The 24797-nt window shown below is 37.5% G+C and overlaps 1 protein-coding gene across 3 annotated transcripts in view; it reads left to right on the top strand.

The window, feature by feature from the left end:
* Window positions 1–24797, top strand: part of EXOC6 (exocyst complex component 6) — a gene marked incomplete at its 3' end in the record, with an annotated part of 86740 nt that overhangs the window by 54816 nt on the left and 7127 nt on the right. For all 3 annotated transcript variants that reach the window (XM_083866011.1, XM_083866010.1, XM_083866008.1), the window contains exon 20: window positions 7431–7504. In XM_083866011.1, coding sequence (XP_083722137.1) covers window positions 7431–7504 — 74 coding nt within the window. The remainder of the gene's footprint in view (window positions 1–7430; window positions 7505–24797) is intronic.

Here is a 24797-nt window from a genome sequence, read left to right as displayed (position 1 = left end):
ACTCCTAGAACTGCTGCTGCCTTACTATGCAGAATAATAGTACTCATTTAGTAAACATCAGATGTTTTTTATTGTCACTGTTTAAAACATGGCTTCAGAATTATTTTATAAATTGGTTCAATACAGCACTGAAGGCAGGATTAATTACCTCAAGTTTTGCATGGAGCTCGTGGCTCAGGGTGAGCTGTTAATCTGTAGGAAGGAAGTTCCATGAGTAGGTGTTAGGACTAGTTTTATAGTTGATGACTGAGATACAGTGGAAAGGCTCACTAAAGATTTTTTTCAATGTGTATTTTCAGATTTCTCTGCTCTATTTTTTTTTTTTTTTTAAGTATCTTTCCTGTTACGTGTTTGAAGCATAGGTCTCAATGATTTTGGTGACAGCTGTAAAATGGGGCAGTTATACAAGTCATATCCTGAGGCTTTTAGTTTGGATACATGAAAAAATTGATGACTACTCCATTAGAAGCCACCTATGGGAAACTGGAAATTTAATTTCAAGCAATTTGGTTATCATCACAAAAGGTTCTTGTGAGGGTCCAGAGGCAGACTTAAGGGGCATTTTTGACATTTTAACCATATACTTAACTTTTCTTCTCCTGCCTTCTTTGTTACATTCCAGCTGAACTCAGTAACAAGTAGAGCAGGCATCTTTCTGGCTGTCCCTCACTGTCCAGCCTTAAAGCCTTTCAGCACATGGAACAAACTGACAGGACTGTTAGGGTCGAATTGATAGAATATTTGTGATTGTGACATTAAAATTCAGTGATTGTGTAGGTTAACCAAACAGATCACGGTTTGACTTTTCTTACTTTCAGTATGCTTGATGTTGCAAATTTAACAGTGTACTTTTCAGGCAGGTACATAGGAGTGTGTGCATTTGTGTAGTTTCCTAGATATAGAAAAGATACCAGTTGTTAAAAGAGAAATTATACAGTATTTGTAATACTGACATAATCATTCATCCTAACAAGCTGAATTAGTGCAACCATTAAACCATCACGTGCCTTCTGAACAAATAGTGTAACACTGAAGAAAATTTGTCCAGTACTATTCTATTTCTAATATTTAAGATATCAGCTTTGAACAATACAGTACTTCACTACTCTCTGTAGATTACCAGTGCCCTGTTTCACCCTGGGATTTCTAGCAGTACAGGGGATAAAATGCATGTCTTGCAGGTCTTACAGTATGAACAGTATTTTCATGGCAAAGAAGGGAGAAGTTCCACTGTTTCCAGCTGTCATCTGGTCTTTGAGTTGTTTTCAGACCTTTTTCTTCTCAGGAAAAGGCTAATATGTGCCCTGATTAGTGTCATCCTAATTTCTATTACCTTCTGTCTACCATCTTTGGTTGATGCACAGGAGAAACTTCAAACAGTGAAGAAATCTTAGTAGAGTTTTATTTGATCTAAAATTATGACATTCCATTATTTTAAAATAATGAAATAGCATAACTGTAAGATGATATTGTTTTTCATATGTAGCTGTCATTCTGAGTATATGGCATGGACAGGACATACTAAAACTTTGGTAAAAGTAAGAAGGTTTCAGAAAGCTAGTAACTTAAAAACTGAAAAATGCATTTCTCCACCACTGTGTAATTTCTAGCATGGCTGTGTAAGTGCTAATAGAATGAACTTTATTTCTTCCTTTTTGAAAAGCTTTTAAAGCTTGTTAGGAAAAACTCCTTGGTTTTGCACGAAACCCTTTGAGTAGTTTAAATGTGATTATGGGAGCTTGTCAGAATAGTGCGTTGCAAAAAACCACATTTGCAGTCTGTGGAATAAAGGAGTGACACAAGATTTTGCTCAGACTGCTTTGCTGATGTGGTTTCATTCATAAGGTCCATCACAGGCACATTCCAGGCTTCACTGTGATGCCTGTGATTTATGTTCTTGCTCATCACCCTCCCCCAGCTTTATTCTTTGATGCTTTGGGATTAATGGATACAACAGTGACATTTCAATTAGTGCTTAGAGTGTGCAAATAATTCACAACTGTTGGGAGTTTTCTACTGTATTGTATTAATGGGTTTGACATTTTACTTACAATAGAGTATACTCAAATGAATTTTAAACTAAGAATTTAGATGAGATGTAGAAAGTTATTAATAACGGAAGGTAAACCTTTAAAAATTCCTGCCAGTATTTGTAGATTTTTTTTTTTCTGGTCTTTAACAACAATCCAGAAATCTGTAAAGCCAGTAAGTGCTCTTCTTAGTGGCAAAGGATATGTAGAGTGATAAGAATTCTAAGAAAGGAAGGTAAAAGAGGAGGAAGTGGTCTGTTGGTGAGCTGTGATTTTTGTTATCCTGCACTAAAATTTCACACAGTGGAGTACCTATAATAACTTCAAAAAGCAGAGTAGAAAATCTGGAAATACATGATATTTTTGCTCAACAATAGTAATAGCATCAAGTGGTCTTACCTCATGATTTATAAGGGAAAAAAAGAAGTCATCATCATCTTGCTCTTCTTCTAGCATGTTTTTCGTTTCCTTCCAAACATTCCAAAGGATTTCAGTTCGATTTCAGTTTGTTCTGTTCTAATTAGTATTTCTCTACTTCCTCTGCAAATTTTTTAACCTGGAGCAGTGTTTTACCCCTGTATTTCATACCATTCTTTCTCAGTGGTTGTTTCCACTAGGATGATTGAGATTCCTGAAACACTGTTCAGAAAACAGAATGTCCTAAGACCTATTGAATAAAATCCAAAGAGCAGTTTTTTGCTTGAATATTATGTTTTGCTTCCCCAAGGAAGGAAATGGGTTGGGAAGGGGGTGTTTGCTATTTCTTGAAGATAAAATTCAAATGTGGGTTACTATATCTCACTTTACAGGAAGAAAGGTGTACATAATAAAAAATGAGCTTTTCAGATACACCATCCAGATGTACTTGGCTTATGTCAATTTCTTATTAAGGAATTAGAACTTGTCTGACGTTTTAATTGTTGGAGGAGCTAAATGTTTTGGGTTTTTTAATGTGCTTTAACATAAATGAATTGTGAGGCAGGATTAGTTAACAGAATGAAATATAGGTGAGTGGGCATCCTTCTTCACTCAGATTTGAAAGGCGAAAAGGTTTTGGGTCTTGCTTGTAAACAAGCAGGGCTTAGTGCAGAGTTAGTGCAGAGCAGGGTGCTCTATATTTTCCTGATCAGCCCTGTGTATGGCTTCCTGGAGGTCCCTTCTTTCACCCACAGTATCCAAGAGCAAGTGACATCCTGACCAAAGTGTTCAGTGCTGAGCACACACAAAAGTAGTCTCCAGGTGGGCATGCCAGAAGCTGAGGAGCCCAGATCCTGTTTCTCCTTGAAAAGGCACCGTGTTCTTCTCTGGAGGCCCCTCACTTTACCTGCCTGCTCTCCTGTCTGGGCAGTCAGGTTGACTTCCCTGGCTGGGGGCCATCCTTCATCTGCCGCTCACATGTGGCAGCTCGGGCGGGAGAGGAAGCGGCGAGACCTCGCTGGCGCTGGGGGCTCTGCCTGCCCAGCTGGCTGCTCCCTCAGCAAGGCTCCCTCCAGGCGTGTTTGAACAGCTGGAGCATCCAACAGCGCTGCAAAGTGGCTGAGGCAGCTGAGACAGTCACCTGATTCTCTGCTCTTCCTTTAAAAATACTTCTGTGGCTTTGCTGTCCTGCCTGTGAATCAATGCTATGAGACAGGAGTTAAACTGTCCTAATTTAGCTTTGGATTCAAAGTCTAGACTATTGTTTTTAATTTCTTCCACAGCAAAACTATTTGTCAAGAATTAGGTACTGAATTTCCAGACTGAGAGAGAGGCACAACCAGATGATGTCTAAGAGATGGGATTTTGAGACAATAAAATTAAGACACCTCTTAATAAATGTAGAATTGTACAGAAATTCAGTGCAATTTACAGTTAAAGATGTCTTAAATTCCATTTAGTAAATACAGCCTTTATCTTAAGATCTCCATTAATACTTACATATATATATATGTGTCAATTCTCATATATCCTGTATACAAAATGTAATTATAAGATCAAAGCAAAATATTCAAAAGAAAATGGACTGCAGTAATCTTTGCAACATTTATATTCAGCATTATAATTTATGTGTTACCTCCCAGCGTGTTTTTGTATTACTACATACTTGTTTCATTTGATCCTATCTTATTTATATTCTTAAACTGCCTGTTACAGGAAGTATGTTGAGATTGTACATATTGAGGACCCACATTGTTCTTGTTCTATATACACAGTATCAGCAAAGCAGAGGAATAGAAGATGTTAACAAAAACCTTGTGAATACCAGATTCATATAATGTATATTTTCAACTGATTTTTCCCAAACATCTGAGTTTCTGGTCCAAACTGCCAAACAGCCAGTTGTTTGCCCCTAAGAGTGACAGCTTAATAGTGATCTTTGCATTTCATTCTTCGATATTATAAAATTCCAGAATGCTTTTATGCACATTAAGTCAAAGATCCAACCAGTCCCCTACCCCTGCAAATCCTCTTTAAGCCTAGAATGATTGTGGGGGGTGAATATATTAAAAGATGAATATATGACAGTGTTTCATTACTATCTAGAAAGGGGCCCTCAGGACAAAGACATTAAGAATGTTAATCCTGTTCTTATATCTTCCTAATATGCTGTGCAGTAGAAAATATTTAATTAGCTTTGTAAAATTGTTAGCAAAACTTAAAAGCCCTGCGCTCAGGGTGGAGGGGGAACTGTCTGACTGTTACCATAAGTAGATTATCTTTTTGCCCTCTGAACTCATGAAATTGTAATAATGAAACAAGTTCTATTGTAGTCACCTGTCAAGAGTGCTCCAAATGTGAGAATAAATGTTTGCGCTATAATGAGTGTCCCTAATGTTGTAAATGCATTCATAATATAAAGCTGCAGTTTAAGAGAACAAAGCTTATACAACAGTTAAGTTTGGTACATTGTGTACTTCTTGTTCTATAGCTGCAATACTAGTAGGTATTATGTAGGGAAACAAAATTATTCTGCATTATTTAATGCATTAGGATAAATTCCAAATTCTCTTCGCCTGATGAGCACAGAAAAGATGCAAATATTTGCCCTGTGGCATGTAAGAGTATTCTGCTGTAGGAGGATATCTCCTGAAGTATAAAGTGCCAAAAGCTAGCTGAAAAGACTTTCTGAAGGTCACACTTTTCAGTTATATTCACTTTTCAGTTCTGTAACCCTTTTTTTGCCATTGACCTTTCTCCCAGTGCTAGCTACAGTTGTGGAGTGGCTGGAAGAGCTGAGATTCTGCTGGGGGAAGCTGGTCTCAGTGTACTGTATATGAACAGAAAGTTAAGATCAGATCAGATGATCTGATGGGCTTTACCTTTCTGGTTTAAGGGGTGTAGAAAAGATCCCTTCTAACCATCATGTGTATCCTCCTTATTAATGTGCTGCCATGGCTCACAACTCATGTATCTTTTCTCATCTGTTTGCTGTGGAGCTTTGCTTAGGATTCCCTGCTGGAGTGTGGTGTTCCATTTTAAACTCTGGGTTTGGCTGACCTCAGAGCCCAGGTTCACTGTCCTCGAGAAAGGATGTTCCTAGTGGCCGTGAGAGACCTCCAAAAAACAGCCATGTAGACACACAGGCCTTTAGCCTGGGTTGTTCAGGAGGGTGCCTAAGGTTCCTGGGCTTAGGCATCTTTGTAATTCTGCAGGCTGGTGATTGTACAGGCTGATTTGTCTTTGCTGATTTAAAGAGTTTATTATGAGAAACCTCTCCCAATAAATACTGAGTGTAAGGTATGTTTTTTCTACTGTTTTCTTAGCTTTCTTTTTTCTTTTTTAAAGGCATGTTTGTGGTCAATTAAAATTTCCTGAAAACACGTCTAGAAAGTTGGTGTTACTTATAAAGTAGGAAGACCAGACAATTTAAAATTCTCCCTTGAATACAGTAATCAGCGGGCATTTACCAATGTTACCAGTACTTGTCTGTGACATTACAGTGGTCTGCTAAGGCATTTGATGGCTATTTTTTATTTCTGTAGTTGATAAAGAATAAATTTGTATTGCAGTTGAATTCATTCTCCTATTACATGACTCTCATAAAATAACTTCTGCACTAGTGTAATACAAGTAATAAATTCTGCTTCTATTGGTAAACCTGCTATTGCACTACTATATCCATCTACTACTAAGCTATTTTTAAGTATTCTGAGATGGTCCTAGTAGGTTCTTGTACCGTTTAAGTAAGAGTCTTTATCTAAAATTGTGCTCCATATAGTCATTTTTAGACTTGTGAAATGGTCGAACTGAATTCATTAGTCTGCTTTAAGTTGAAACCATACATTCAGAAGTAAATGTTTGAGGCCATTATTTTACCATCATGTTTGCTCAGACACCAGTGGTTTTCTGGATTCTACCTCCAGATAATCCACATTTTCTAACTAGTCGTTTAAAACAATATATTAAGGAATTCGTATTTCTTCTAAATGTTGGTATTAGGAATGGTAGAGTTTAGCACCGAGTCTGGAAATTGGATCCATATGTTTTGTTTCCTCTACCATTGAATGACCTGTTTCTCAAACTTGGAAAAAATATTACCTTTCACCGCCTCAGATGGTGCTTCTCTAAAGCTGTTGCAGTAGTATCTACTTTGTTTTGTTGAGATCTCTAACTGAAGGGCATAAGAAAAATACTTCTAAGTTCTTTTGAAATAAGGTATCTAACCTGAGTGGGGATGTGAGGCAGTGGTTGTTTGTCTTTGTTATTAACTTGTGAGTGGGATTATAACAACAAAAAGTGTATTTATTTTTAACAACTACTGATCTTTTCCTGGTTTAAATAAATAGCTTATTTCTTTCACTTACCATGTTGCCATTTTTTGTATTATGAATATATTTTTGGCTGCCAATTTTGACAGCCAATTTGGGTTCAAAATGAGCAGAAGTTTATTACTGATATAGCAGGCTAAAAGACGTGAGCAAGCATTTCAGCTCTGCTCTGAGCATAGGGCTTTCTACCTGTTGTCTACCCATAAAGCTAACTCCCACCTTAGTGTTTGTTCTTTAATGCTGTTTGGCTGGATGTGGAAGTTTTTTTAGCATGGATGCTGTAACAAAGGCAGATGTTTGAAAATACAGTGACAGCCATGGAATTGGTATTATTTTGAAATCCTTCAGTAATCGTGCACCTCAGGCTAAAAAATATCTTTTTTTCTGTGGTCATAATGTTACTACTGGGTTAGAATTTTAAGCGAAGTTTCTAATAATACTCCTAAAAGTATTATTGTTTAGGATTATTGGAAAAATTGTCAAAAGGTTTTTTGTTGGTTTGTTTGGGTTTAATCACTGTGAGTTATTAAACTATTCCTATGAAACTATGCTACCTAGCATTTATATTGCATAGAGCTTGATTTTTCTGTTAGATTAAAAAAAAATTCTACATCCGTAATATTTTAACCTTTTTTTTTTTTTTTTGTTGCAGTGTTTGCTAGTTCTGAGCCTGTGCCAGGATTCCAGGGAGACACCCTGCAGTTAGCTTTCATCGACCTCAGACAAGTAAGACACTAGTTGGTGTTTTTTATCCTACTAATTTCCCCTTCTGACCAATGCTGAAGTTATTAAATTCAAGAACCTTTCATGTTTTTGCATTCCCATGTAATTAGTTGTGAAAAGCAGTTATTTTGAAGTGTTGTTAGTGGCACTATTCCCTGTAATGTAGCATAAAACTGTTTCTCCAGTGTGTGGTTAGGGGGCACTGTGCTACTGGTAGTAATGTTACAGGAATATTGGATTGAATTTTGGTCCTGACAATTTTGTGAAGATCTTGTGACGCCTTTTTGCAAGAGAGTATGTGTTATCCTGGTGTGTGCTGGTCTGATTTCATTCTGAGCATTTGCTCCTGTCTACAAGACTGATCTCTGGATAGCAGAATCAGGCATCGTATTACTTAACATTTCCTTTCCTGAATTTGTTACATGGAATTCTTTTAAACTGTTGGAAAGCAGATTTATTCCAACTGGATGACCTTTATTCTATATAAAATTTAATTTCATTTTAAATGCTCTAATATTGGAAGGACTTTTCCACATATCTTGCAAAAAGGAAGGTTTTCCCAGACTAAAATCTACTAAAATCTTTGTAAATTTGGACATTATAACCACCATAACAAATGACCTTCAAAACATTTTCATGCTTGAAGTTAGCTTTTGCAAAGGATTTATTATTTCACAAAACTGTAAGTATCATTTAAATAGTGAAATGAATCATTAACTGCACATGGAGGATCTGTAGCCTTCTGCAGATGTTGGTGATGTTTTTCAGCACCATTATGAGCCTATCAAAGTCATTAAAATTAAGAGAAAGTAGAAAGAATTCTATACCAAATTATCTATATAGTAAGATTGTTTTTGCTTTTAATAATTTAGTAGGTTTTCACAGTAAGATTATTGAAGGGCGTTTCAGAAGGGAAGATTCTTGAGGCAAAATTATTCAGATTTCTCCTGGTAGTTAGAAAGGACTTCATTAAGCTGTCTTTTCAAATGAAAAGGTTAAAAGCTAGGGTTCTCTGTTACGTTCCCACAGTAATATAAAAATGGACATTATCTACAGTGGGATAAGTGTATACTGTATGAGAAGGATACAGGATTATGGCTATAAGATTTGTTCATGCCACAAGTCTTGCCTTGATTAGCAGTCTCTTTTGGATTCTTTTTAACTCTCTTTTTATTGTCAGTGTTTAAAGAGACTAAATATCTTCCAGTTTGTACTTAGATCATTTCATTTCAGTTGAAGGGAAAGGATGTTGAGATTTTGGCACCATTTCTGTCATCCATCTAAGTGGAATACTCGCAGAGCTTACATTTGCTTCAAGGGAAAACATGATTTCCAGCTATGCAAGAAGGCAGGGTTTGTACATACTTGCCACAGGAAATAAAGATTTTCTTATGTTTTAAGCACTAACTGGGGAGTATGTCACTTAAATAGGTATTATGTTGTTTATGATAGCTCTTAGCTTATGTTAGCAATTTATGTTTAGAATTCTCTCAAGCACTTTATAGAGGATTCTCTGTATGTCATGTGAATTTAATTGACTTAATATACTTTATAAATGGGAAAAGTTTGGGCAGCTCTCTTATTGGGTTGCAACTGGAGCTTGCAGTAGAACAGTTCTAGCATATTTGGTTTGGTTTGATTTTTTACTATATTTTTGTGTTCATCACCAAAAGGTGTTTTAGGCACACATCAAAAACTTCTACCATTTAGTAAGAATTTTCAGTGCTTTCCTTCTTCTCCTTATTTGTGATCCATTTCTGTCTTAATAGGGTAGATGACAGTTCTTTTCAAGAATACTTAGAAAGGCAACAGAGCCTTTTTCAGAAGGTTCTTATAAAAGGTCATGCTTCTGTTTTTTAGTTTGAATTCGATACTTCTTCATGAATTGCAGGATATGAAAGATAAGGAAGTAGGTCCAGTGGTCAGGTTTTACCTGCCCACCCGGACTGTGCCCTGAGGTCAAACTCCTGATATTGGCTGTTTGGTACAGAGGAGCTGATGACAGGTAGGGGCTGATACAAGGGGGAAAGCTTGAACCGTATCAAAGCTAAAAGGCAGGAGATTTGGGACTCAGTGAGAGACTGTAGCTAAAAGATGGATCAGCAGGATTGCCCTCTTCTTAAAAAGCAGCTGACCTGCAAGGGAAAAGACTTTATCGTCCTGCCAATCACATGGTTGCTAATGGAAGCCAGTTATCTCAACAACAGCTACTCACTCTGTGCTGTACTAGTGCAATGTGTGAGATTAATGAGGATTGGGCAGTAGGATATTACAGCACGTTTTACTAACGAAGTAAAGCCACTTACAGGGAGCCAGCTTGGAAGACAGAGAGAGGAGCTACACTTGAATGATTACCATGTAGGGAGGAGCAGCTTTGAAAAGAATTGCCATAGGTATTTTCAACCTAACAGTTCTTGATCCTCTGTCTTTCCCTGAGGACAATGTGTAGGCAGCGTGTTGTCCCCAGCAAGCCTTTCCTTCTTCCTTCCACAGACATAGAAGAGCTAACAGAAACAGCTGGCATGAGAAAGAGTTGTGTCTAAGAAGACAACAGTAGTTAGTAGCAGGAAGCTCTAAGAGGACAGAAATCACAAAGGAGAAAGCATCCATGTCCTTCCCATTTGAGTCACCTCTGTCTCTTTATACTATTTATACTCTTTATACTATTCTCCACTTAGGCTTTTGGCATACTTAACATGCTCTTTAAAAATCTTTGTAATCTGAAGAAAATCTTAGTCAATAAAGATTTTTGTGCTATTTCCATAACACAGTATCTCAGCATCTTACACAGGTGACTTGGTAGGGTTAGCTGATCACACTTACCATCTACAAAGAAATTTGCAACTCCAGCTACTTTAGCAGGTAGAAAATTAGGGCAGATTCATGGTTCTGTGCAGCTGCAGTGATTGTGTCATGCCTTATGCCACTTGTCTTAGGATATGACCTGAGGTCACACCTATGTGCACCCTTTGACCCCACTTAAAGCCATTGAGGGGCCATCTCAGCAAGGCAATTATCAAAGTGGCATGTGCTGCTTTACAGACTGGTCTCTGGCATCTTGTGAAGATGACCCACCTCTCCTGCAACTTGCATTGCTCTCTGACAATCATTTCTTGCTACTGTCTGTGCAGGGAACCTGGGTAAATAGTGCAGTGGTCCAAAGTGAGAGGGAATAAACTTTGGGGGATTTTGCTCCCAATTCAGATCTTAGGTCAATTGGAATTAACCTTCTAAAGTAAACAGGTCTTAGTTTGTCCTACTTGAATGGTCTCTGAGGAGGAAGCACAGCCTCTGACATGAATTAATTTTTTCCCCTCCTTATGATCTGTTCTTTAGTGCCTAAAGACTAGAGTTACAGTTTTGGAATGTGAGGCAATTTCTTGTATGTTCTGTACACTTAAGTACTGTGAGGATAAGACATGAATATTGTAATTTGTGCATTATTCTTTGGATAGCCAGTATCATATGGAGTGGACAAGAACAATAATGTTGTGGTAGGCTGAGAGTTCAGCAGTTGCTGTCCTAGGTCAAATGTCCTGATTCTTAACCAAGTGTGTGCTAACAAACACATATTCTTGAATAAAATAATTTCTTGCAAAGATATAATTAAGCTGCCAACATAGCTTGACTTGGTTTCACTTTTGACTTGACAACTTGTTCCTGATGTTTCTCTCCACTGTCAGCACTGCTTAAGGGCTTCTTCCTCTACTGTCTCATCTCAAACAAGTACTCAGCTAACTTGATGATTTGTGGAATTTCTTTATTTTCTGGGTTGAGGAGAACTGTGTCTTATCTGTGTTCTTTTGGCACTTAAGTACATGTTGTTAACGCCCTCCAGCTGCTGTCAGTGTTGGTCCTGCACAGGGCAGCAGTCTCAAGTGAAAATAATCATATGCTGTTGGTAACTCCAGAGGTAGGCAGCCACAGTAGCAGTGTCTCCATCCACATGGCAAACAGAGTTTACAGTCTGATAGTGGTGATCTTCAGATGGGAGATCAAGGGCTGTGATCAGAAATGTCCATAAACTCTGTTTAAGCATGGGGGGAAATTCTGGAAGATTTTCAGCAGTTTCTGTTTGTATTTTCTGTGTTAGAGATAAATTGGACACAAAGTCATGATGCAATCAATATAACTAATGTAGAGAGTAATTTATCATAGAAATATTAGAAGATACACTTTTGTTAGACTTTTGTTTATGATGTGTATAAATAAGCATGTGTCACTTCTATGAACTAAAGTTATTTGTAGTACACAACATGTATTCCATCTGCAAATTGATACCTGTTATTTAGAACTAGAATACACTTTCTTCTAATTCCAAGTCTTTGATGGTTTATTGGGTTGCTTGTCCATTTATATTTTAATATGTTTTCTGGTGAGAAATATTAATAACCTTGTGAACTGTAGTGTTCCATGCAACAAATGTAATGTAAGTTTATTTGAAAGAGGGAATTGTTATTGCTACTTAATATAGCCCTCTTCTTTCTTCCCATTCATTACTGAGACACAGCATTGTCCATCTGATTAACTCAGAAGTAAATCCTTGTAGGTAGGAGTAACAGACCACTGGGCTTGAAACCCAGGCACAGGATTTTCTGCTACTGAATGCAGGGTGACAGTTCAGTCTTCCCCACTGTTACGTTTGCAGTGTTTAATTTGAATTAATTTCCTGTGGCAGTAACTAAATTTCAGCTCTGGCTTGTCTCCGATTCCCAAATGTGCAGCCTGCCAAAGCTCTTGGCATCTGTGTTCCCTGTGGAGAATGCTCTTGAGCCCTTCAGTAGACATCAGAGAATAAGTTGGCAGCCTGTTGCCAAACCTGTTTGCCATAACTCTTGGAGGCTGAAGGCTATAAAGGTGTGCTCTGGCTTCCTTTATGGGCTGCCAGCTCACATAGTGCCTAGGCTTTGGAATTAGTGAGGTACACCCACCCCGACCTCTGTTCCGAGAAGGAGTCTTGAACTGAAAAAACATCAGGAGTTTTCAAGAGGGAGAAATCCCCAACAGTATGTTTAGGAGTAAGTCTTAAAAACTTCAGAGTTTGAAGATAAAAGTAAGACTTGTTTTCATAAGGCAACAGTTTGAATTTTTAATTAGAAAGTAGTATAGAACATTTCATCTTTTGCTTCCTGAGGGAAATGGTTGCTGAGACTTTCATCTTCACAGAGGCTCTTTCACAATGCTTACTGATCCCTTTCTCCCTGTTTTGCACTCCCCAGCTTCTCTGAACAAGCAGAGGAGCATGTTACATCTGTAACATGAAGCCCAGCCTCAGGGTGCTATGTAATGGGATTTGTGCTTCTCTAGTTTTCAGTGCAATGCTACTTATTTAGCTAAAGAAAGGAGCTCAGGTTTCAGACAGCAACAAAACAGGAGTTGCATCTCCCCAGATTTCAGAGCATAGATCCTCACTGTGCAAGAGGAGGAAGGCAATTCTTCCTGCACTTTCCCTTCTCCACAGGCAAGACTTGGCACTAAGGCAGGAGGGCTTGAGACACACTGTGAGCAGAACAGGCACAAGTCGAGGTTCAATATCTTATATATTTGCATCGTATAGTGGTAACATACATATGCATCTTAAGAGTACTGTATTCTTCCAAGTAAACAGGAATTCTTCACACAGATGTGACAACTTGTTTGTAAGTGCTTATATCCCCCAATGGAATCTCTTACTTTTGATTTCTCTCTCTCAGCTAGGTTCTGCAAAGCCTGTAGTTAATCACAGTAGGCTCAGATCACAAGCTGTGTGTATAGATATTTGTGAGGAAGATCTCAATCAGTGCTCTGTACACAGAAGCAAGCTGGCTCATTACTAGGATGGGATCTTCCTGCCAGCTGGTAAGAATTAGGAAGCTTGGGAAACAAATGCACAGAAATTAGCAGCAGGGGGTCAAAAACAAGCGTGGCTTTGGATTCACTATCTTGATAAGGATTTGCAGAATCAAAGCAGAATGGCAAGTTAGTAATTTCCTGGTAGTAACTATTCCTACCCTGTTAGGGCCAGAAACTAAAAGCACACATACCGGATATTCGGTGTCTCTGTATTCTTTGGGACATTAAATCATTCATTAAATTCAGTGCAAAACAAATTGTATCCAGTTCATCTAAATGCCCCTTTTTCAGCAGAGAAGTGTAAATAACATGCTGATCATGTACCAGATTTTTGCTCTAGATTGTGATGTACTAACAATGAGAGGGCATACTTGAAAACAGGTTTGAAAACCTCAGTGTACAAATGCTGTTACTTCACTTTACTAGCTCTATCAATACCTCACTTAACAAAAAATTATATACATATGGCCACAAGATATCCCATTCCATTTATGGCAAAAACCTTAGCAGTTTCTCCGAAGGAAAGTAAAGTACATTGTACACAAAAGGCTTTGAGGTGTAAAGGTGTAATGCATAAACAGACTGCCATCTCTTAATCAACAGTAAAGAATGGCATAGGTACCTAAATCATAAAAGTTATTAAAAAAAAAGAAAATTCCTTATTGTTTCTTTAAGCTAGTTAATTTACATGGTACAATTCTCTGAGTTCTCTTACTTTAAGAAGATACACACAACTAAATGAGCTGACAAGAAATCTGTGCTGTGTGTTTAGAAACTACAGGGAACTTCTGGAGCACTGACTCAGCTTGACTTAGAGACCTGCAGATTACAGTCTTTGAATAAGAACATAAGCCTTAGGGCATTTGTTGTTATTGTTGTTGTTGTTAAGTGAATTTATAATTTTGGGAACTGAAGGCAGGAAATCACATTTATTGATCACATTTGTGCAGGTGAAATACTTGACTTAGAACTGTGCAGAGGAGTTTCATCTTCTAAATGCTACCATCATGGAAATCACTGAAAGTTTCACTGGAGAGGTTGGTCAAAGCAGATATGAAGAAAAAAAAAGAAAAGTTGGCAAAAGCTGCTGTCAAGACTATTTAGATGGACATATCTGAATCCCTGTCTGAATACTACAACTGTCACATTTAATCAGATTTAAGCTCTTCTTGGTTATCATTATTTTTGCAAGACAGTTTAGAAATAGTTGATCAATTAATTCAAAACCTACAGAGCTGTTGTTATGATGAAAACTTCGTATGTCTGGAAAGCTTTTCCATTCAAGAAAGCTCATCCCATAGTTACAGAGGAAATTCCTATAAGACTGGGACCCACCCAAATGGAACTAAATTTTATCCTTGGTAGTTGAAGTGAAATCCCAAGAATACTTCTCACATAATGTTAGAACCCAAAGGCTTCCATTTTCTTGGGCATGACACTAAATTTCTTTAATAACTGCCATGCTGTGAAACACTTTATGAAGCAGCCATTTCCAATGACATTATGAAAGAAGGCACTGAATAAACTTTATCTGGAGGTTTCATTCTTTTGTAGAAGGATCTGTTGGTAAGAAAGTTTCAGAAGGTTCACTTCCAGATAATTTCTCAATTAACAAATATCTTCCTTGAATTAGAAGTTGATCTATGTGCCTATTGTATTTGTAAAGTCCTACTTACCCTTTGAGTCACTGATACACATACCATTGAGTGGAAGTTATTCAATTAAATGAAGATTCTCTTTAGTTATTCTTCTGCTAGCAGTTTTGTTCCCATTCAGTCCTTGCCTTTGTCATGTAAGAAATTATGTGTGTGCAAGGAAGAAGGATCTGGGTGCACAGTTTCCCAAAGTTTGTGAATGCGTTATATCAAGCTGTTGTCTTCCTGCTGACAGCCAGTCACTGCAAGATCTCCACCATTGTGTCTGGGCCCTTCTGTAGCCCTGAGCTGATGGATGGAGTTCAGTTTTGGAGCCCCCATCTCCCCAGTACTTCCTCTGTGAAGCAATAGATGTGGTTCCAATGAGTAATGAATAAGGATTGTTAATTGAGCAACATAGGAGAAGAAAATTATTGGTTTCTTTCAAGTTACATGTTATTTGTATTCTCTTAACATTTCTAATACCTAGTCTCTCCTCGGGGAGCCATGGAACTAGTAGCTGTGTTAATGTATTAAGTAATTTCTGCCCCAAAATCACTTACATTCTTACATTCTCCAGCCTTATATTAACTGGTAGTACCACTGGTATGTGGTATGTACTGAGCAGCATTACTAAGCCTTTAACCCTACAGATTTGCCTTCAGTATTTTTTTCAGTTGCATCACCCAGCATACTTAGGTTCCATTCCCTTTCTAATTTATCTGTCAATCACATGCCACAGACAGAATACCCCATTTTTTTTCCTTTTGCTAGTTTCCTCTCTGAAAAAGAAAGGCCATCTCATCTTTGGAAGTCATTGCAGGGCAAATATAAAATCCAGTAAAATCAAAAGAATCTTTTACATCAGGAAAACAAGACTTTTTCTCTGTTTCAGAACAGCAACAATACAAGGAAGGAATTGCATGGACATAGTAAGGCAATTACTTGAATTGGTGAAATGTAGTTAATGAATGTTTATTAATTTGGATTATAATAAGGGAAAAAAAGGTCATATGTTCAGAACTGCTTGTATAGGATATACCATAACGTGACACTGATCTGCAGTTAGCTGTCTTAGAACTGCAGAAATACAAATTAAAAAGTATTACTCTGTCTAGCTAGACCATCTTCTGTCAGTCGGTGAAATTTGGGAGATGAAATTAATACAAAAATACCAATAGCTGACAAAAGAAATAATTAAATTTCATCCTGGATTGTTATAACTGGTTTCTGAATGAAGAGCACTAGTTGTACTGTAAGCAGTATGACTGAACCAGCATGTTCTTAGGCATAGCTTATCCATATATGTTAATGTTTATGGCTCTCATGGGTGTGTCAGATTTGGAGCAATTTATCCTTTTACAAATTATGCTGTTTTAAAGAATATTGAAAAAACAAAGCTCACATGGAAGATTCACATATAGATTGTGTCCTCCTTGCAGAGGACTTTCTCTAGAGCATTAGTAGCAAAGGAATAGTGCAACTTAAAAGACGCTGCAATTACAGAAAATGTGAATAAAACGTGAATATTTCTGCATAATAATGCAGAATTAAATCAAGATATGACTAGATGGAAGCACTAGATGACAGGGAAAAAAGAAGAACATAAAAATATGGGATGAGAGGGGAAAAAGATAAAAAGTCGATTTGTGTCTGTAAATGTACTTTATTATTCTTACCCTTTTCTTTCTGTGTTTATAATTTTCCATCGTTTATGCTGAGACCCAGTAAGGACATTTCTATTTTAAACAGTAGAAATTTGAAGCGATATCCGAAGAAAAAAAGACTTTGAGTACCCAGTTAATGGTGTATAAAGTCCATAAAACCATCAGGTTGCCTTATTCCCAGGAGAACTCAGGCTTTCCCAGTTTCAGTAGTGTGCCTCCAGGAAATCATTCAGAAGGACACATAATTAGCCCACACTCTTCCAGAGTGCACAGTGTAACTTGATGCAGTTAAACCAGAAGACAGTTTTCATCTTTTGACCCTGTGTCAAACGTGTCAGTTGAGTAGCTTACCTGAGATCTGTAAAACAACGTAGGCAATCAGATATTTTCCCATAGAAAGGAACATGCAATAGGACACACACAAAACCACAATTTAAAAACCTGACTTATTTTCAAAGTAACAGAAAAAGTGGCCATTGTAAGTGGTACCACTCAGTGCATTCAGATTCTGTTTCTTTTTGTCAGTCTGAAGTTTAAAGAAAAATGTTTACCCTTGCTTAGGATGTAGGAAAGGACATTAAAAGTGGCTCTTTTTAGGCACTAACAAGATATTGAGTCCTCTGGAAGGGTGAATGTGATACTATCATTCCACATCCAAATGATAGTTCAGGGAATGGTAAAATGTTTAGGATAATCTCTACATCTTGCATCCACTGACATGCAGAATATTTGAAAAAGTTCACAGTGAAATGGAATAATGTTGAATAACTCCTAGACAGAAATGCCCTGGTAACTGTGTGGGGTGAGGTGGTGGCTTGTGTGTGTCAGGGTGTGGCGGCTGCAGGGGGCACCTGTGTAACTGGTAGAAAAGGCACAAGCTGAAAAAATGACACTGTAAAACAGCCCTCATAGCTTAATTAAATAAAACCAATAATGCGATTTAAACTTCTTTGAGTTAAAATTACTTTAATAAGGGTGTTAATTACTAGAGGATTAACACTGCTTACATGTGATAATAGATCTGGTCAGTCAATAAAGGGTGAGAATAATGTTCGTTTAAGAAGCAAAAGAATCTAGCACAGGATTACTCATTAGAAAGGGATAACATTTCAAAGTGGCAAGTAAAATCAAGGGAAGATGTTTTCAAATTGCAGGAGGCATTACAGGCTGAATTTTGCCATCATTACTCAGCAAAAGTTCCATGTGTACTGGGATCTGTTGGAGCTAAAATATAAAGAGTAATTACTGCGAATGACATGCAAAATAATTTGCATTTATTTGGCCTTCCAAGGAAATCATAAGAAATAATTTTTTAGATAAAACATTTAAAGAAAATATTGTCTATACAATTGAGGAGAAAATGCATAATCTAAAGGAAAAAGACCATCTTCTAAGGAGAATAATTTCTTGAAGATGTATTTCTTGGAAAAGAAATTCTATTGGACTATTGCCTTTGAGCAAAATGGAATTTTTCCTTATATGTTTGCAAACAACAGCCAGAGGAGAAATATCTTTTGCAAAAACCCAATTAAAAAAGGAAATTTTGAGATATCCAGGTTGCAACTTTCTGGGCTTGGAAGCCTTTGTTAAACCAAGTTTTCTGGATAAGTTAACAAAACAATACCAAGATTTTATATGGGCTATGGTATTTGCTGAAATGTTTTGAGAGTCATTTGATAGATGTAAATAGGGAAGTAAATGTTTTCTTGTAGCTGAAGAGGAAAGTGAAGGTTGTCCATGAAAGAATATGGAAGTTTTTTCCTAGTGATTTTGGCTTTCCTTTTAACTTGTCTCTATTTACATTCCTGAGCTACTGATTGTGGAATTCCTAGTCCAGAGGTTCTCAGGTCTAGCATAGCTTTCCCTAAGGGATGTAACTTCATCTGCTATAAAGGGTGGTTGTGCAGCCATACCCTGAGTGCACTACTTTGGAAGAAATAAGTATCTGTTTACAGTAAACTTATGATGGCCACATCTGTAAGTATCTGTGCTTTATGGATTGCACTGGATTTTTGTTTAGGGGTGCAAACAGAATTATGCTGTTTTGTGGCCTGTTATGTCTTGAATTTCAGTGGCTTTTCATGTATTCTAGCTTAGCACCCAAGATCAGCTGAGATACTTTATTGAGCAGTTGCTGTATTTGTATCTGCTTCCTGCAGAAGCTTTTCAGAGAGACATCTTGTATGTAAAATTTGAAGTGTTTTAATGGCTGCCTGAGAGAAGAATCTGGCACACTGTGACTGTCATTTTTTTTAATTTTAGATGTGCAGCTTTTAAGGAACACAGAAATGCTAAAAGAAACTAAACCAAAATAAAGTTGTCAGTTAAAAAAATAATTACTCTGTTGTGTTGAACCAAACTATTTCCCCTTACCTGCTGTAGAACCTGAGATTATCTCAGTGGAAATAATACGATTCATAGTACTGCATGATCATGGATTTCTATGGAGACCAACTGCTGCAGATTCAAGTGTGCTCATAAATCATTATAGACCTGATGTAAATCTTCCTGTTAAGTTGAATCAATCTCTGTAGCAATGTAATTCCGGCATATTTCATAGATGTCATTTTCTCTGGTGCTTTTGTCCAAGTCAGAATATGACAAGAACTGACTGGAAAGTTGGGAGAGGGCAATGCCCTGTTTACTAAATCCCTAATTCCCAGCAGTGCCCTCACTGGCGGTGTCCTGGGTCTGCTTTTGAGCTTCACACAAAGAGCTGAAGTCTTCTCTTCCTCTGTAAGCACAAAGCTGATGCCATGGAGCTGTGCCATGCTCACTTGTCTTCCCATAGGCATCAGTTTACATTTGCACGCCAGGGCTGTGTATCTAAAGCTCCTTCCTTCAATCCGAGAAGTAACTGGACAGAAATTTAAATGTGGAGTTGTATACTTGGGCAGGCCAATGCAGATGATTAGTTCTAGGGTACAGCAGCCTGACTGTCTAGATTAGATGTGTGTGTATACAAGGACAGTTTTTGCAGTTAAAACCAGCATTTGTCAGATACTGACTTCTTGTGGTATGGTGTATATACATACTTGTAAGACTACAGGCATCTGGAGTTACTCATGTGGATAGTGCTAAATATTAAATGTGACAGATGGGACAGGAGTGTTCAATTCCAGAACACAGTATGGAAGTGGATGTGTCCTATGTTTGATTTTTTTTTTCTAGTTACACCAAATTAGATTAATTTAAATTAGACCCACCTCTAAACCAGAGAAGGTGATTAAAATTTAATTTTAGATTTTGCACTTTTTGATGGCGTTTTTATAGTCAGTCATCTCAGATGAATTTTTACAGGAAGGATTGAGACAAATGATACAGTTTTAATCCCCAAGAAGCTTATTTTAGGATACTGTGCCTCATCATGTGCTGTTGTTCATGGCATTATTTCATAGATGAGTGAATAGTTTAGAGCAAACCTGTTGTGAGTTAGTGCAGGTAAAAAAGAAGTCCCTATAGAAAATTAAAGATTAAATAAACTAAACTATAAAATTTCTTCTTGGTAGATGTCAATATTTAAGTACTACTGGCAAACCTGTGTTTAAAAAACAACCAGAAGCCAAGTGAAAATTCCAGCTGAAATGAAACTGTGCTATATTAAATGGTTCATAGTTTTAACAGTTGAAATTATGTTTTCAAAGTCTCGTTCAGGTGAGAGGCAGGTGGCCTGTTTTGGGGGGCTGCACTTGTCACCCCTGGTGCTCTTCGAGCGTGTACACCTCTGCATCAGGAGCTCAAAACCAGAGAAAATGGTGAATGACCTGACCATTGCATAATACACAATTTTTAATCCACACAAAATTTGCTATTGACATAGTTTTATGCTTTGTCTAAAGGGACTTTGTGTACGGACTAACACGCTTGACAGGAGCAATTTGGCCCGAGCCCGTGCCCTCTGGAGCCTGACTGTCTGCCAGGCTCCTGCTTTTCAAACTCTTCCCTGCTTCTAGACTCAAAAGATGGTTCTTTTGCTACTAGTCCAGCTTATTCTTTAATGATGAAGAACAACACACTTCATAATAAACATTTTCACTGTAATTAAAAAAATCTTCTTTGAAGAGGTATTACTTGTTGCTATGTTGTGTGTTTCATAGGGCCTAGCTATTTATATTTGTCTCAGAAACTACTTTTCTGTGTCTTCAGATGTTACGTCTTGGGCTTCTTGAAGTTTTAATGGGTTTTGTAAAAATTATACATTGTGAATGTTTTTCTGGTTATGGTAACAGCAACAAGCTTGTTCACGTGACTTCAACACCAAGCATTCTAGTTTATAGGCAGGTCTAAATTAATTTTGAAATGCCAAAGAATAAAAAAAAAAATAAATTCCATGAATATAACAAGACCAGGCATCTCTCAAAGTGTACCACAAGGTCCAAATTTTAGGAAAGAATTCTGCCCTTTGCAAGGATTTTTTTCTTACAAAAGATATATGAATACAAATAACTTCTGTTTTTTCTTAGCATAGCAACAAATCCCAATGGTTCAGCTGTCATAACATTATACATTGTACATTTATGAATGTGTTGAAGATTGTATCCCAACATTCAAGATAGTGACAGATACAATTTCACTTCTAAATTTGAAACAGATGGTAGCATTTAAATACAAAATTGTTTCATTCTTGTGAACATTTAAATGTTCCAAGTTTCGACACAATTTCTAAATGCATGGTGCTTAAAAGGAAAAGGCACGTTTTAATGCAGTGGCTTAAAAACTGAAAGACACTGCCTTTCTAACACAGACTATCCTTCTTTTGAAAATCCAGGGCTCAGTTTTCAAAGCATTGTCTAGGAATTTAGCCTGCGACCCCCATTGACACTAATGGGAATTGCATAGCTAAGTCCCCATAACATCACTTTGAAAATCCATTTGTTGTACCAGTTCAGAAAAATAGCATAAACTACAGGGAGACGTTCACAGATCAAGAGATCGATGTACACTTTGAAATACAAGACCAATATGTGTTACTGCAGTTATGTGATCAATAGGGGGGATTCAGAAATCCACCACGTTCACAAAATAAGTCACCAGGTCTAAATAAAACAAAATATTTTCGCAAGTGGCAGGCAGACTTGCTAACCAGACTAACAAGATGTTTGTCAGCAGTAATGAACACCTACTGATTAAGTGATAATTGTGTTTGGTAGGTATAGTGTTATTCTGCAGTTAGCAAACTGTCTTTCTGTCTTTGAAGCTGGACTTAGGTATCTATATTTTAAGTGGTTCAGTTGTTCCTTTGCAACCAAGAAATGTTCAGAGTAAACAAGACTTGTCTTTGTCCAGCTTTGATTCTGATCCTGGTCCTTTATGTTTTGTTTTCCAATTTAGTAAGTGCTTTCATGGTGAGCATGCTTTAATTAAGAGGAGCATAACTTGGTGAATAATGATGGTGTTATCTTCATAGTCGTGCAGATGGTTTTTATTGGAAATAAATGTATACCTGTGTAAGATATGTTCATGTATACTTGTGCACGAAACGTAAGCAAAGATTTAAAAAGTGTTGTTTGTGTTGTTTAGCTGCGTTACTGCAGTGCCTATGAGTCCCAGTCATGGACCATGGCCCCATTATGCTGGGCAGAATATAAATAAGTGTTTTAACAAAAGAAAAGACAGTGCTGCCTCAGAGTTCCCAAAGCAATGAGATTATAGCTCCACTGAAAGGTTAACGTTATGTCAGAGATTATGAAACAGCAATGATTCTGGTTGACAGGCTTCCTTTTGGGTCCTGAAACCCATTTGTCTTTCTTAAAACAAGGTGGGGTGGGTTGGTACAGTGTGAGCTCCTTGGAGTAGGAAATGTGGAGGACTGCAACATTTGTGGGTGGCTTTTGTGAGTTTACTGTGTTTAAAATTAAAAAGTCACCTTCATGTTTGGTGCTTTTTAGTTCCAAAGCCCCATAAAAGTAGTAATAATTAAAATATTTATGTGTTTGCTCTTTCTTTATCTTAGTGACTTAAATGATACGTAGCTAGCAATAGCCTTTTTTTTTTTTTTTTCTAGGCCAAAAGCCATCCATCCTCAAGAAAAAAATTGTAATGTTACTTCTGTATTCTTTCCTAAGAAAATATCGGGTGTAGCTTGCAGTTGTATATGCTTGGCACTATTCATTTCCCAGAAGAGTTCACCGTATTCTAGGCTTTGGGTTTTTTTAATTAAAGAGGTCAAAATCCATTATATCAAAATTTCAAAGAATTTACCAATTAGCTGTAGTCTGTGATGCCCAGCAGGTGGCTTTTATACTATTAAAGGGAGATTGTTTCCATCTCTGATCAAAGCAAAAGCAAAACAAAAGAAAATATAGAATATTTTGCTGTACACAGTGCAAAGCACACGCTGTGTAAATAATGTGAAAACTGTACATGAGAGATTGTTCAGTCATCCCACTTCAAGTAAAAGTTCTATATATTTTCACACTGGTCCTCACAAGGATTTCAATGAGAATGTCTAAGTATGTTTAGATTACTGATTAGCTGAGAAGGTTAGACAGCTTGCTATTTCCTAAAATGAACACTTTAGCGTTTTTCCTATTTTAAAGTAAAAGTAAAAACGCACAATTAAGTAGATAATGAATTTACTAGAAGTGAAATCAGAAAAAGCTGAGTGTGCTGGAATGTTTCAAGACGCAAAAAAAATTCCAATTTGCACTTTTCAATGAATCTAAACTTCCCCGATTTTTGCCTACTTAAAAGAATGTTTGTGACCTTTTGACCCTTTTGTTATCCCTTACTCAGAAAGGCCTTTATTCTGTAAGACTTAGGTATAAAAAAATAAAAAGAGCATTAATGGCGTAACAGTCCTTTCTGATCACCCTGTGTAAGATGTTTATGCAAAGTGTCAATAGAAGCAATTGGCCTAACAGTGTGACAACCTGCTTTGCTTGGAAATGGGCTAATCTCCTGTTTGGGTTATCCAGAGGTCAGGTAAGGATTTCTTTTTTCGCACTCCCCGTAGCGCATGGGTACATAACCTGCAAACACTACGGGGCAGAAATCAGAAGCAATTGAGCCCAAGGATGCCACAAAGCATTTTTAGTTAATCCTGAGCGGCTTGCTTTTCCTGACTTTTTTTTTTCCTCTGCCTTCTTTTAGTTTTTCCATTCCTGGTCCCATCCCAGAGAGTCTGTTTGAGCGTATAACACAAATGATGACAGGGACTCTACCAATTTCATTATCTGCTGCTCCACTGTGTTGGTTTCTTTTTTTTTTTTTTTTTTTTTTTTTTTTTTTTTTTTTTTTTCTCCAAACAGGCATCATCACACTCTTTTTTGAAGTTCACGTGGAAACCTACTTTAAATCTCAGTTTTTGAGGGCTGCCCCCTTTGCCCTGTCACAGCAGGCTGGAACTCAATAAGAGCTCAGGCAAGCGTAGCGGGCCGGGCAATGGGCCTTGGCGGGCTGCACGCTGTGAACTCCTGCCTCACTGAATCAGCTTCTGTGTGTTTTTATAACTGCCTTTTTTTTTCCCCTGTTAATTATGCCCCAAGGCTGTGGAAAGACAGCATTTATCTGTTTCAACAGACTAAGCAGCAAGTGTTCTGACATGTTTATCAGGCAAATTGTACCTGACAAAAGGTAATTACATATGCAATCAAGTCCAGAAGTAACCGGGTGATTAGGGGTTAATAAACTGTTTAGCATAAGAAATATTCAGCTTGTGAGCAAGGAGAGTGGGCCAGAACTGACATAACTCACAGTGATATATTAAAAGAATTACTTTTATTTGGATGGAATATTTGACTTTACTGAAAGGTAAAAAGGAAATTAAGTGTGCAACTCAGTTCTATCTCCAGCTTGTGAATCGCTGGTGCCATTTGTACAACCAAAGCTATTTGCTGATGCTTATGCTGCTTCAGAGGAGATTCCAACTTGCACCATTCCAACTTGCACTAAGCTACCTTGATAATTTACAATTAGGATTTTTGTAGTGTAACCAGCTCAGTGTCTAATGGACACTGCCCCCATTTCCATCTGCAGAGCTCATGTCTCCTCCTTCTGTCTGTTGCTGTGTTCACTCTGTGCATAGCTAGTTCCCAAAGTTGCGTTCTCTTCCAAGATTATTCCTGACAGTTGCCCAAAAGTAAAAAGGAAAGGGCATCTGTATGATATCTGAGGATGTGACAAGAGGCTCAAATGGCATTGAAAGGGCCGGATGGTCGATTC

The sequence above is a fragment of the Zosterops lateralis genome (genome assembly GCF_965231275.1).
Source record: "Zosterops lateralis genome assembly, chromosome: 8".
NCBI classification, from domain to species: domain Eukaryota; kingdom Metazoa; phylum Chordata; class Aves; order Passeriformes; family Zosteropidae; genus Zosterops; species Zosterops lateralis.
The sequence above is the reverse complement of the archived record's forward strand: the minus strand, read 5'-3'. Positions and strand labels throughout refer to the sequence as shown.